At 42.6% G+C, this 9,953-nt stretch overlaps 1 protein-coding gene across 1 annotated transcript in view; it reads left to right on the plus strand.

The window, feature by feature from the left end:
* The window catches only part of nelfcd (negative elongation factor complex member C/D), a 97,715-nt gene extending 89,441 nt beyond the window's left edge, over window positions 1-8,274 (plus strand). The window contains exons 14-15 of the mRNA XM_080205086.1: window positions 2,778-2,907; window positions 7,886-8,274. Of these exons, the coding sequence (XP_080061212.1) occupies window positions 2,778-2,907; window positions 7,886-7,920 (165 nt within the window). The 3' untranslated portion in view covers window positions 7,921-8,274. The remainder of the gene's footprint in view (window positions 1-2,777; window positions 2,908-7,885) is intronic.
* The last annotated feature ends 1,679 nt before the right edge of the window (window positions 8,275-9,953 follow it).

The raw sequence follows: 9,953 nt of genomic DNA on the forward strand, positions 1-9,953 counted from the left end.
TCCACTGATCATTTGAACACCCTTAAAGTTGGCGAGTCCACAACTGCTGCAGACAGGGCATTCCACGCCCTTACTATCCTCTGAGTAAAGAACCTACCTCTGACATCCATCCTTATTTATCACCCATCAATTTAAAGCTATGTCCCCTCGTGTTAGCCATCACCATCCGAAGAAAAAGGCTCTCACTGTCCACCCTATCTAACCCTCTGATCATCTTGTATGCCTCAATTAGGTCACTTCGTAACCTTCCTCTAACAAAAATAACCTCAAGTCCTTCAGCCTTTCCTCATAAGACCTTCCCACCATACCAGGCAACATCCCGGTAAACCTTCTCTGCACCCTTTCCAATGCCTCCACATCTTTCTTATAATGCGGCAACCAGAACTGTACGCAATACTTAAGTGCGGCTGCACCAGAGTTTTGTACAGTTGCAACATGACCTCACGGCTCCGAAATTCACTCCCTCTACCAATAAAAGCAAACACACCATACGCCTTCTTAACAACCTTATCAACCTGGGTGCCAACTTTCAGGGAGCTATGCACATGTACATCGAGGTGTCTCTGCTCGTCAACACTACTAAGAGTCCTTCCATTAGCCCTATATTCTGTACTCCTGTTACTCTTACCAAAGTGAATCACCTCACACTTTGCGGTATTAAACTCCATTTGCCACCTCTCTGCCCAGCTCTGCAGCTTATCTATGTCCCTCTGCAAACTGTAACATCCATCCTCACTGTCTACAACTCCTCCGACTTCGGTGTCGTCAGCAAATTTACTAACCCATCCTTTTACACCCTCATCTAGGTCATTTATAAAAATGACAAACAGCAGTGGCCCCAAAACAGATCCTTGAGGTACACCACTTGTAACTGAACTCCAGGTTGAATATTTCCCATCAACCACCACCCTCTGTCTTCTATCAGCTAGCCAATTCCTGATCCAAACTGCTAAATCACCCTCAATCCCATGCATTTGCATTTTTTGCAGTAGCCTACCATGGGGAACCTTATCAAACGCTTTACTAAAATCCATATACACCACGTCAACTGCCTTACCCGTATCCACCTCTTTGGTCACCTTTTCAAAAAACTCGCTAAGGTTTGTGAGGCATGACCTACCCTTCTCAGAACCATTTTAACTATCCCTAATCAATTTATTTCTCTCTAGATGATTATAAATCCTATCCCTTATAATTCTTTCCAAAATTTTGCCCCCAACAGAAGTAAGGCTCACCGGTCTATAATTCCCAGGATGGTGTCTACTCCCCTTCTTGAACAAGGGGACAACATTTGCTATCCTCCAGTCTTCCGGCAGTATACCTGTAGCCAATGATGACATGAAGATCAAAGCCAAAGGCTCTGCAATCTCCTCCCCAGCCTCCCAGAGAATCCTAGGGTAAATCCCATCTGGCTCAGGGGTCTTATCTATTTTCATACTCTCAAGAATTGCTAACACCTCCTCCTTATGTACTCAATCCCTGTATCGCAGTATTCGCCTCGACTACACTGACTTTTCCTGTGTGAATACTGACGAAAAATGCTCATTCAGTGCCTCTCCTATCTCTTCAGGCTCCACGCACAATTTCCCACTGCTGTCGCTGACTGGCCCTAATCTTGCCCTAACCAGTCTTTTATTCTTGACATACCTATAGAAAGCTTTAGGGTTCTCCTTGATCCTATCTGCCAAAGTCTTCTCATGTCCTCTTCTAGCTCTTCTCTTTTTAGCTCTCTTTAGCTCCTTCCTGGCTAATTTATAACTCTCCAGTGCCCTAGCTGAGCCTTCACGTCTCATCTTTACATAAGCCTCCTTCTTCCTCTTCACCAGAGATTCAACTTCCTTTGTACACCACGGTTCCCTCGCTCGACCACTTGCTCCCTGCCTGACAGGTACATATTTATCAAGGACTCGCAGTAGCTGCTCCTTGAATAAGCTCCACATTTCAGATGTTCCCAGCCCCTGCAGTTACCTTTCCCCAGCCATAACTTCTGCCCTTTGGTAAATGCCTATCCCTTTCCATCACTAAGGTAAATGTAACTGAATTGTGGTCACTATCACCAAAGTGCTCACCTACCTCCAAGTCTAACATCTGGTCTGGTTCATTACCCAGTACCAAATCCAATGTAGCCTCACCTTTTTGGTTCACTAATGTCCTTTTAGGGAAGGAAATCTGCCACCCTTACCTGCTCTGACCTCCCTGTGACTCCAAGATTCACAGCAATTTAAATGTCTTCTGAAATAGCCCTAGCAAGCCAATCAGGGCAATTGGGAATGGGCAACAAATGCTGGCTCAGCCAGTGACACCTGCATCCTATGAACAAATATATTTCATAAAATTCAGCCCACTGTTCCGGTGCTGTTATCAGGGATAAGGGATGTCAGTTATATAGAGAAGCTGGGGTTGTTCTCCTTAGGCCTGAGAAGGTTAAGAGGAGCTTTGACAGAGGTATTCAAAATGATGAGAAACTTTAATAGGCTGTTTCGATAGATAGGAAGGTCAGTAACCAGAAGACACAGATTTAAGGTGATTGGCAATAGAACCAGAGGCAACATTTCATCTATACAGCAAACAGTTGTGCTGTAGAACATGGCGCCTGAAGGAAGCAGATTCCATAGTAATTTTCAAAAGGGGTTGGATATTTACTTGCAGGGAAAACACTTATAAAGCTATGGAGAAAGTCCCATCTTATTGCTCTATCAAAGTAATGCCAGAGGCACAAAGGGTCGAATGCTACCTTCTATGTTGTCTTATTTTTGGATTCTGTTGTGTGCTTACAGGTGCTGGATGTCATTGCTCCGCCATACACCTCAGACTTTGTCCACCTATTTCTTCCAATCTTGGAAAATGACAGCATTGTTGGAACAATTAAAACGGAAGGGGAATGTGATGCAGTGGCAGAGTTCATTGGTAAGTGGAGAACAGGGTTTTAATAGAAAGGAAAACCATAAATGCTAGAAATCTCAAGTTACAGAAGTGGATATTTCTGGCATTGTAGGGCCATCCGCAGTAAGATTAAGAAACCAAGTTTGGATGTGGCGCTTCATTAACAGGTTGTTGCTCGCTCCTTAAATCTAAACTGACAGTCCAGTGCAGTACTGAGGGAGGGCTGTAGTATCTGAAGTGTTGTCTTTCAGATATGACATTAAACTGGAGTGCTGTTTGTTCTATCAAAGAATAGCAGGAGAATTCTCCTTTGTGTCCTGACCATTGAGAAAAAACAATTTATCTAGTCATTATTACATTGCTGTTTGCAAACATTAGTACATATTACTACAATAGTGACTATATTTGAAAGGTTTATTAGCTGTCCTGAAACCAACTAATGCAAACAGTTTCTTACTCAGCTGATCTTCTAGCTGAAATCCTCTGTCACACTGTACTTAACTGCCAGTAAAGTATCTGTGAATATACCACTCACAGAAGCATCATTTGTGTTTGCTTATTCAGACCTGACCAGAAACCTGATACTTAATGTATTGCTGAATCAAGTCAAGTTGAACTCCACTTGCAATTGATATTTCTTGTGGGGCTGCGAGTTGCTGTTGTTTACTTAACAAGGAATAGGTTAAAGTGAATTTTTGCTACCCCTGTTTCTTTTGACCCCATCTGTCCTGAATCTTTTGGGTGGATGCTTCTGCTCACACTAACAAGTGGTCTTGCTCAGTCTACAGTGAGTATTGCCAGGTTCTGGCCGTGCACCATATCCACAAAAGCACTTCTAAATGGTGGTGAAGAGGTAACACACCTTGACCCACCCAAACCCCAAAATTATTGTGTGAGTGTTCTGTGATATTTCTGCTTGTGACGATAGGAGGACGGGCACAATGGACTGAATGGTCTCCGTGCAATGCGATTGCATGATCTATCGCAGACCTAGGCAAACTATGGCATTCTGGCCTATGATCAGGTATTCCAAGGGAAATATGACAAGTAAGATGGAATTGGCCAGTAATTAAAGTTGCGCTTGTCTTGGGGAGTGTGTGCAGCTGCCATGTTAGAGGAAGTGAATGCATGAGGGTGAACGGTGAGCACAAAGTAAGGGTATATTCAAGATTACTTATTAGATTACTGCAGTTTTGATTTGCATTTTGATTTTGCAAAAAAAATAATTTCATAATTTCAATTTATTTTTTACTTGCGTTTTAATACTCTTCATGAAAAGTCAAGTCAATCCTTATATAGCATTGTTTCCCCATTTTCCTCATTCCCTCACTGAAGGGGCTAATTCTTGCTGTGAATTTGGGAGGTGTGGATGCTGATTGACCAAGATCTGAACCTGGGACCTTCAGGTCTGCATTGGCAAAACAATGCCCTGAAGTCAGCCTTCGCCCACTAGAAAGGCTATATATCTATATAAAAACCTTGCATCTGTGTGTCAATGTTTTTCATTATAAATTCCTATACCCACATTTATGATGGTCCTACGAATGGGAATGCGAGCAAAGTTGAGGTTGTGCTTACAACAGAGGAAGTGAAGAGTCGATATTATAGACATGTTCTAAATCATTAAGACTATTAATTAGGTTAATAACAAGAAACTGGTTCCGGTGCCAGAAGGGTTGGTAATCAGAGGGCACAGATTTAAAGTTATTGGCAATAGAACCAGAGGGTAATAGATTTGGAGACACTGCAAAAACATGATCTGCGTTCTGCTGAGGGTGAAAGGATTGAAATATTGAAACATAAATACCTGCTGCAAGTTCCAAAATGTGTAAGTTTGAAGTTTCCTTGAACATTTCGAGGTGTGCATTTCCATTATTAGTTGTTTATGCACTTCTGAAAATTGGAGTAAAAAAAAATCTCCCGTTCCTTCCAGAGGTATAAAATCCCTACTGTGCAGAAGGAGGCCATTTGATCCATTGAGCCTGCACTGACAACAATCCTACCCCTACCCTGTAACCCCATGTATTTATCCTGCTAGTCCCCCTAACGCTACAGGGTAATTTCACATGGCCAATCAACATTATCCACATATTTTTTTAACTGTGAGAGGAAATCAGAGCACCTGGAAGAAACCCATGCAGACATGGGAAGAACGTGCAGACTCTGCACAGACAGTGACCCAAGGCTGGAATTGAACCCTGGTCTTTGGTGCTGAGGTACCTTTGCTAGCCACTGTGCCAAAGTGCCACCCCACATAGTTACGATTTAGCTTGTTAGAAGAAGAATGATCAATGTATTGTATGAAAGATGAAGTGTGTGATTGTAGGTTAGAGTTTTGTGAAAATTGAAAATAAAAATTGCTGTGGAACAAATTACAGATACACTTGGTGGCGTCTATGTTAGAACATGCTGACAGGTTATGACGTTCCAGCTCTAGCAATGAGATGCAGCCAGGTGATACAGAATACTCTCCACAAGCCTCAGAGATACCCTTTGGTCGCCACGTTTTCTTCACTGTTTTTCGCTTGGTGCTTCTTGAAATGCTGTATTGTAGATCACAGTAAGGCAACATTTATATTGACAAGACAAAAGCAAAATACTTTGTACACTGGAAGCCTGAAAGGAAAAAAATATTGCTGGAATTACTCAGCATGTTAGTTTTCACCTGTGGAGAGACAGAGTGACACCAGACTATGATGCCATTGTAAAGAAAGGTGACCAAATTAAGCCAAGAGGGAAGAAAAATAATTTGTTTTTGTTATTGTATACAGTGCATCATTACAATGGTATAATTATCATCACAAAGGTTTAATGTTTATTTGTACCAACATTTATCTTGATTATAATTGTTCTTTGAGTGTTTATGCCATTACCCCCTCTCCTCATATAATTTCCACATGGCTCTTCAGTGGGAAAGTTTACCCAACCCCCAATCTACAATCAGAACATCTTTGAATTGCACTCCTTTAATCCAATAACATTATGGAGTTTTAGTATGTGGCTTAATTTCACTTGGTGAAATGCTGACCTCAACCAATCAATCTAAGGAGACATTATGGGGCGATTCTTCCAAAAAAAAGTTCTAATTGCTGAATTCACAGGAAAACTTGTGTAAATCATGATTGTTTTTTCTGTGGGAGTTCATACTTGAATCTTCATACTTGGAGTTTAATACGGAGAAGTGTGAGGTAATTCACTTTGGCAGGAATAACAGATGTGTCGAGTATAGGGCTAATGGGAGGACTCTGAATAGTGTGGATGAACAGAGGGATCTAGGTGTATGTGTACATAGATCCCTGAAAGTTGGGAATCAAGTAGATAAGATTGTTAAGAAGGCATACGGTGTCTTGGCGTTTATTGGTAGGGAGATTGAAGTTAGGAGTCGCAGCGTCGTGTTGCAACTGTACACAACTCTGGTGCGGCCGCACTTGGAGTACTGTGTGCAGTTCTGGTCCCCACATTATAGGAAGGATGTGGAGGCTTTGGAGAGGGTGCAGAGGAGGTTTACCAGGATGTTGCCTGGTATGGAGGGGAGGTCCTATGAGAAGAGACTGAGGGATTTGGGGTTGTTTTCGTTAGAAAGAAGGCGACTAAGAGGGGATCTTATTGAAACATATAAGATGATCAGAGGTTTAGATAGGGTGGACAGTGATAGCCTTTTTCCTCGGATGGAGAAAGCTAGCACGAGGGGGCATAGCTTTAAATTAAGGGGTGGTAGTTATACGACGGATGTCAGGGGTAGGTTCTTTACCCAGAGGGTGGTGAGGGATTGGAATGCCCTGCCTGCTGCAGTTGTAAATGCGCCTAGTTTGGGGGCGTTTAAGAGATCCGTGGATAGGTTTATGGATGGAAAGGGATTGGGTTAGGTTAGAGGGTCATTGTTTTTTAACTGGTCAGCGCAACATCGTGGGCCGAAGGGCCTGTTCTGCACTGTAATGTTCTTCCACACTCTGCACAATGCAGAGGTCACAATTGTGAATATCATTAAAAGCTCAGGGGGTGAGGTTTATTCACGCCAGAGTGCGACAGTTGCCCGAACTGTCAGCCTGTACTTTGCTGGCCAGCTCAATCACTGGCCAGCCTGGGACTCTCACTGCCCCTCCACTTCATGCACACACACGCATGCACGCGGACCCCAACCCCCTGCCCGCCACAACCACTCCTGGGCCAGCCCTAACCATCCTCCCTGCCTCCCCAAGCAGTGACAATCCCCTCACCCCCCAGGCACAGACACCCCCCTCCATCAACCACCCCCAGCCCACCCCAATTGTTGGTTTCCCTCCAGTCCCAAGCGATCCCAATGCAAAAAGTGGCAGCAGGAACCCTGCTGATCGCCCCCTTTGCCCCACCCTCTAGGCACTGCCCCATGCCAGATGGGCAGTGCCAAGGTGCCCTCTGGGTATGGGCATTTGTCCTTTGGGCAGTGCCTAGTGGCATAGGCTGGCATTTCCTGGGTGCCTATGCCCAGGGATCACCATCCCATTGCTGCCCAACCCTCTAGAGGGCCCCGATTGTCCCCTCCCTTCACTCTAGCAGGGTCTCCTGCTAATTCCCCAAAACTGGGGAGCTAGACTGAACATCGCCAGAGTGATGGGGTGGGAGATAATCGCAGGCCCGGAGGCCTTAGCCCTGGGCCTGCTACTGACCTTAAAATAAGATTAAAATAGATTAAAATCACTTATCTGCTGTTCCCACTGGTTTCCAGGGTGGTCCCGACCACACCAGATATCTGGAGCTCGGAGATGCACCCGTATTGGAACAGCCCACATGTGATTCCCCGGCTGGCTGTGCTAAAAACAGCACATTGGGATAGGGGAATTGCCCCCTATGAATGGTGTTAAAACAGGGGTGCACACCACCTAAGGCCTGTGACAAAGTAATATTGGTTTTGATTCTGGGAAGAGATCACCCAATTCTTGGCTGGAGGGATGAAGGGAATTGGTTGTTGGCACTAAGTGACTGTGAACACCTGATAAACAGTGTGTGTAATATGTATTTCCAGCACACTGCAAATCCAATTTCATCATGATGAACTAGCACTGTGAAGAAGGCAGAGCAATGTCGATGGGAACAGAGAACATCCTGAGCTGGACCAGCAAGAGGATGTGAGAGAGATATTCTGAGCAGTAAGACTAATGGGACATGGAATATCTGCAGAATGTCTGGCATTCCTCCACAATGCAAAATATACACAAGGATTATTGAACATGAATCATTAGCAGTCTGCAGGAGAAATAATTGGTAAATTTTATATATTTTTACATATTTAATAATTAAAGGAGAAATGTAGAAACAGCGGTTTTCTTTTTTTCTTTTACTGATCCTGAAAGTTATGTGATATTTGTAAGTGGTGTGGTCAAAATAAAGATGTGGCCGCCTTGTTTTCATGAATGATGACTTCCAAGTAGTTTTCTTTAAATGTTTCCTTACTTGCATCTAGTTGAGGAGTGGGGCTTCTAATGCAAGCTGCTGTTCCAAATGTCGCCGACTCATGAGAACAGAACATTGGCTGCATAACTTAGCTAGATCGATGTCCAGTTTTAGAGGGAAACATATTAGGAGAAGAGACCAAAGCAGCATCCAGTGTAGCAGAGATTTGCAAGCAGCTCTTTAATATCTCCTCTGCAGCTCCCAACTTTTTCCTGTCAGGTCACATTAACACAAAATAAGTCTTTAAAAAAATCAAGTCAAGAAAAGTAAGATTATTTGTGTATTTGCTGTGTGGATAAAAGCCTAATTACTATGCTATACCTTCAGTTTTAAATCATTATTTTAAGGAAAAGGACCATTGTGTCTAAATAAACCTGTTTGAGTGGTATAAATAATACTTTTGCAACACGTTTTATGGTTGCTATTATTTTTGATTCTAATATAACTGAGTTGATAAATTATTGTGAATGTTTGCTTTTAGAAGCTTTTTTTAAAAATCACTAGAATCAATAGCCAAATAAGCTGTTGGAATTCTCCTCATTAAGTTAAATAGAAAGAAAAAATGTTGGAAAAACTGAGCAGCTCTTACCATGTCTGAGGAGAGAGAAACAGAGTTAACATTAGCAATCCTAATTTGGAATTGAAAAAAAATTTAAATATGATAGTTTTAGGTTGGAAAAAGCGGGGGAGTTCAGGTAAAACAAGAGAACGTCAGGAGTAGGTTACACGGCAGGAGAGGTTAAATAACAGACTATTTCCTCGGATGTAGCTGTTACTAGGAGGCATAACTATAAGGTTCATGGTGAGAGATATAGGAGGGATGTCCGAGGTAGCTCCTTCACTAAGAAAGTGGTCGGGGTGTGGAATACACTGCCTGCTGTGATAGTGGAGTTGGACACTTTAGAAACTTTCAAGCAGATATTGGATAGGCACATGGAGCACACCAGAATGATAGGGAGTGGGATAGCCTGTTCTGGGGTTTGAACATAGCTTGGCACAACATTGAGAGCCGAAGGGCCTGTACTGTGCTGTACTGTTCTATGTTCTACTAACAAAGATGTCATGGAACAAAAAGCAAAGGGAGTAGTAATGGTTATAGTAATGAAATGAGACATTGAACCAGAGTAAGTGTCAATAGCAGAATAAAGGACAGCATTGCAGGAAACAAAAACAGGAAAACAAGATACTGTTATACAAACCTACGTGTTTCAATCTCTGTAGCGAATAAAGGCACAAAGTCGACTTTAAGAACTTAAACACAATTTCCTTTATTCTGCAGTTACTTAAAAACAACATTAAATACTTGCAATGCATAAACCAAATACTCACTACCTGTTAACTAACTTAACTTAAGGTGGATTCCAATTTGCGTTAAATCCAGGCCAGGATTTTGTTGTTACATGGAATCAATCTTTCCTCCTTTTCCAGATATCGTCTCTCTTTGTCTGCTTAGTCTCCGAGTTCATCACACTGCCTTCTGAACAAGTTCTTTGTGTTAGCATAGTTAAACTCCAAAATTTCCTTGGTAACCAGCCAATGAATTGATCATAAACCCTAATTGCATGGTTTGATTAGGCCAATCAGATAGAGCCAGAGAAGTGGTATTGGTCACTCTTGGCACTTTAAGTGCATCTTGTTTA

The sequence above is a fragment of the Carcharhinus amblyrhynchos genome, chromosome 16 (genome assembly GCF_965287045.1).
Source record: "Carcharhinus amblyrhynchos chromosome 16, sCarAmb.v2.hapA, whole genome shotgun sequence".
NCBI classification, from domain to species: Eukaryota; Metazoa; Chordata; class Chondrichthyes; order Carcharhiniformes; family Carcharhinidae; genus Carcharhinus; species Carcharhinus amblyrhynchos.